Raw genomic sequence first — 4,487 nt, 5'->3', positions numbered from 1 at the left:
TGAGTGGAAAATATTAAATACTCAATGCTTACAAGTCAGAAGGTACAGGTAGAGGTCCTGAGGATGGGGAAGAGGGCAAGGGAATGAGGGAGTTTACCTCAGGACCCAACTCTGTGATTTGGGGCTTGTTTTTGCTACTGGTCTCAAATGAGTTTACTTTAGTACCTGATTCTGTTTCTGCATACCTGAAAGTAGACACAGTATTAAAAAATACCTGTAGTACAAAATTATTGTGAGAATTATATGAGAGAATGTCTCTAGAATTACTTTTTAAACTTTACAGTGACACTAATGTACATAATTAGCCCAATGGCGAACAGGGTCAGAGTGAATCCTAAAATAGCAATGGGACTGTGGGAAAGGTTTTCCGCAAAGACTTACGCGGTTTGTGGGTAACTACTTTTCACAGTACATTTCCATCTCGTTTCTGACCTTGTTTTTGAAATGAATAATGGAGTGGTTGCAGCAAAGACAAAGATAATTTAAAAGAGAAAAAAAGGAGGGAGGAACAATTTCAAAATCTTGTATTTAACCAATGAATTTGGAGTCTGTATTTCTACCGTGTTTCAGCTTCCTGGACATCCCGACTGCCCCAGGTGTCTCTCAGTGCCCTCCCTGCCTACCGACCTGACAGCACAACCAAGTAGGCAGACATCATGCCACCTGCTTATGGGTTTTACGTCATCAAATTGTGACGCAGCGCCCTCACGTAGGTGCTCCACTGTGACATCACCTGCCCTTTGCAGTATATAAAGCCGGAAGCGGAAGCGTCCTCCAGCTGCACCAGGCAGTGTGGGATGCTTAGCATCGTTGCCCGCGGCTTCCCTAGTCCGGGCGACTAGTGTCCCCCTGCTTCCCAACTGCCAGCCGAGTGCCTCCATACCCGAGAAGAGAAAAAGAGGTGGAAGAGGAAACATGAATATGCTGTTGCTTCTACTGAGCGGCATTCTGTTTGCTTTTCTGTTTGTCTTCTTGAAAAACCGCTTTCAGGTAAAGCGTGTAGGAGAAGTTGGAATTAGATGAAGTTAGATGGTTCATGGATGGGAGGTGTGTGTCTGAGAGAGTAGAAAGGTACTAAAATAGTAAAATAAGGGTAAGGGAAGATCATTTCATTCCTCTTCTCTTGCAAGAGCCCCAGATGTTTACGCCCACTCTTTGTTCTTATTGACCAATGACTGGGTAGCTTTGGTCTGCTTTAAAAAGCATTGAGTGATGTGGTGTGCTTTTCACCCACTTGAAAAGTAGAGCTGAAAGTGCCCGTTTCCCACCACTTCTATTTTAGGAATCTATACCTTCTCTCTCTTCTCTAGCTTCTACTACAGGCTTTATGTTTGTTTGCCTCTTTTCCCCACGGTTTCAACCATCATTATGACAGGTATTTGGGCTTTCACAAATAATTCAGGTCAGAATGTGGGTTTCCTGGTGATATTGAAAGCTGCAAGTGACTTTGATCTTTAGTGATCCTTTTAGTTAAGGATTAGGGTCCACGTATAGACCTACTTTTCTGTCCAAGAAATGCAAACCAAAGATAGGACAATTTTGATATTTAAAGGTTACTTTCATATACATTTTTTTCAGTGTTTTGGAAGGGCATATTTCCAGATCAACATTGTTCAACAGATTTTCAATCTCTAATTCTTAGGGGAGGACAATCAGTTTATTTTTGTAACCAAGACTAAGCATGTTATTTAGTAGTACTGTAGACCCTTGAGCAACATAGGTTCGAACTCCATGGGTCTTTACTTTCTCTCTCTTTTTTTTTTTTGGATACAGTACTTCAAACGTATTTTCTCTTATGATTTTCTTAACATTTTCTTTCCTCTAGATTACTTTATTGTACAAATACAGTATATAACACATATACAAAATATGTGTTAATCAGCTATTATCTGTAAGGCTTCTGGTCAACACTAGGCTATTAGGGTTAACTTTTGGGAGAGGCAAAAGTTATACATAGGTTTTTATACAGAGAATCGATGTCTTTAACGCCCCCTCCTTGATCAAAGGTCAATTGTATTTGGAAATTGCTAAATTCAATAAACTACATATGTATAATTTTCTTCTCTTACAGAGCAGCGTTGGTGAAATGTCATCAAATTCGACTTCTCTTGCACTAGTAAGACCAACCTCTTCTACTGGGTCAACTAAGAGCAATACTGATAAGAGTCTTTCAGTCATCAGCCTCTCTCGGGATATCTTAATTAATTCCCCACACATGATAACCATGCAGAAGCGAATACTGGTAAACCTCAGGATCGTGGAATACAAGCTGGCTGAATTGGAACATTTCCTAGTTATCAAGGGCTTAAATGGTGCATTAGTTAACTGGAAATCTGACAGGCTTAGAGAATGTCATAACAGTGAAGGCAATCATTAAAGGCACTTTGAGTGAATTCATTTGATTATACGTGTTTATACCAAATGAATTGTTGAAAAGAGGGGAGGGGATGCCAAGTCAGGTACAAAATCCAGACATTTACCAATTTGCTTTTACTGACATTTAAAGAATCGATTACATATTTTATATACTTACACATTTATATATTTTATATATATATATATATACAAGTTTGACAAGTTTATAAACATGTATAAACATATATATGTGTGTGTGTATATATATATATATATATATATATATATATATATATATATATATATGTTTTACTGGGGAAGGAATGAAAGTACAGTAGAGAAAGAAACAGTTCCTAAGTTTTGCATTAAAAAATAAGCTACAGCAAAAAGAATATAGTTGAGATATGGTGATTTCCATTTCACTCACACGTGAAAAATAGTTTTGGTGTACAACACAATATTGCAGATGTCTTTTTGCATTCAAGTAAATGGGATTTGATGGAACTCTATTATACAGAATACTCTCTTACCACTGTCAAATCTGTAATAAGAGCTATCATTGAGCACCCTAAAATATGCCAGGCACTGTTAAGATCTGGCCTTAGACACTTACGAAGATAGTCACACAAACTCTTCACTCTTTGTAGTCAACTCTTGAAGGGGTTTTCTTCCCCATCACCCTCTCCTCTACCAATTTGATAGAAATGTGCCTAAATCTTCCCTGAATTACAAGAATCACCTATAGAAAAGGGCATACCTTTTTCTATTGGGTGGAAAATTGACACCCCAGATAGCACCAAAATAGAATGATAGAATGTGTGTAATGTAATATGGGTTAAAATGAAGAAAAAGTGTTTCTTAACTCTAGTCAGTCATCTATTTCAAATATTTTATAAAATCCAGTGTAACCGAGGAATTAACAATCTGTTGAAGTTCACTAATGGCATTTGACTTACCCTCAGAATCCTCAGAATATCTAACACACAGGTTCATTTTATATATGTGTACATAGCTCACTGAGGTGGTTCCATTATAGGCCCGTTTACCTACCTTCGTGCCCCTTCTCCCCAAAATAAATTACCAGTATAAATTAAATACATTAATCCCTTACTCCTTTAATCTTTGATCAAAGGGAAGAGGAAAAGAAATTTAAAAGGTATCAGAAATTAAGGTTTATTCCTCACTTGCTGAGGACAAAAAGCCAGAAGTAGTAGTATATGTGGTTCTTAAACATTTTTGAGTCACAGATCTCTTTGGTATTCTTATGAAAACTCAAGACTCTCTCCCTAGAAAAATGCATGTACACATTCACATGGAAAAATATTGTGTATAATGTTGGTTTCATATATTCTCTGAAGCCCAGGATAAGAGCCTTAAGAACAGCTGAGAAGTTTCTTACATATTTAGGAACTGTTCACTATCCTAGGCTCTGATGTTTAAACCAGTGGTCAATAATATCAACATATAAGCCTATTAATGACACGTTTTCATTATCTTTTTTAAATGAAACTGGGACATAGGATTTTGTAATTTGCCTTCTCTCGTACTTGACAAGTTTGACAAGTTTATCTCCTTTAAGTGTGTAAATAAATTATTACCTGTAAGTAGAAACTTACTCAAATAAGACAAAAATCATTTTACCTGATCTATTAATGATATATTACCATCGTAAGATCTTAGATTTGATTGAAAGTCATCTCCTCATTAGTATTTTGTCCCATGTTCTATTTGAAAATCTAGATTTCAGAGAGCACAATTAACAACTCTTAATTTTGTGAAACAGTAGAAATTAGGTGGGAGACATATTCTTCCAAGTATAACCTAAGGAAGACATTATTTGGGGCAAGAAGTACTCAAAGCTCCAGGATTCCATTTGCTAGATTTATCATTTACTGGCCATAGAATTCTTATTTTCCTGTCTTGTTTCACTATTTGTAAGTAAAGAACAATAACCACTAAGTTCACATAGAAAAAGCAAAATTTTAGATATATTTGGATCAAAAGTATTAAACTACAGTGCTCATATATACAGTACATCTTTTCATCTATGTATAGCATTTCTAGTTAAATGAGGCCTTCAATTTTAACACTTTTTTTTTAAATATACTGGTTTATTTTCCCCAGCTTTATGG

At 36.3% G+C, this 4,487-nt stretch overlaps 1 protein-coding gene across 1 annotated transcript; it reads left to right on the top strand.

The window, feature by feature from the left end:
- The first annotated feature begins 771 nt into the window (after positions 1–771).
- CT83 (cancer/testis antigen 83) lies at positions 772–2,405 on the top strand. Its single transcript, XM_032331357.1, has 2 exons — positions 772–990; positions 2,072–2,405. The coding sequence occupies exons 1-2, from the start codon at positions 916–918 to the stop codon at positions 2,375–2,377; spliced, it is 381 nt and encodes a 126-aa protein (XP_032187248.1). The 5' UTR covers positions 772–915; the 3' UTR covers positions 2,378–2,405.
- The last annotated feature ends 2,082 nt before the right edge of the window (positions 2,406–4,487 follow it).

The sequence above is a fragment of the Mustela erminea genome, chromosome X, assembly GCF_009829155.1.
Source record: "Mustela erminea isolate mMusErm1 chromosome X, mMusErm1.Pri, whole genome shotgun sequence".
Taxonomy (NCBI): Eukaryota; Metazoa; Chordata; class Mammalia; order Carnivora; family Mustelidae; genus Mustela; species Mustela erminea.
Note: the sequence above shows the minus strand (reverse complement) of the source record. Positions and strands in the feature narration are given on the sequence as shown.

Excerpts from the sequence above, each read along its gene's own strand:
- CT83 (XM_032331357.1), top strand. The coding sequence starts at position 916 with ATGAATATGCTGTTGCTTCTACTGAGCGGCATTCTGTTTGCTTTTCTG. Across the intron at positions 991-2,071 it reads TCTTGAAAAACCGCTTTCAG|AGCAGCGTTGGTGAAATGTC; the intron begins GTAAAGCGTGTA and ends CTTCTCTTACAG.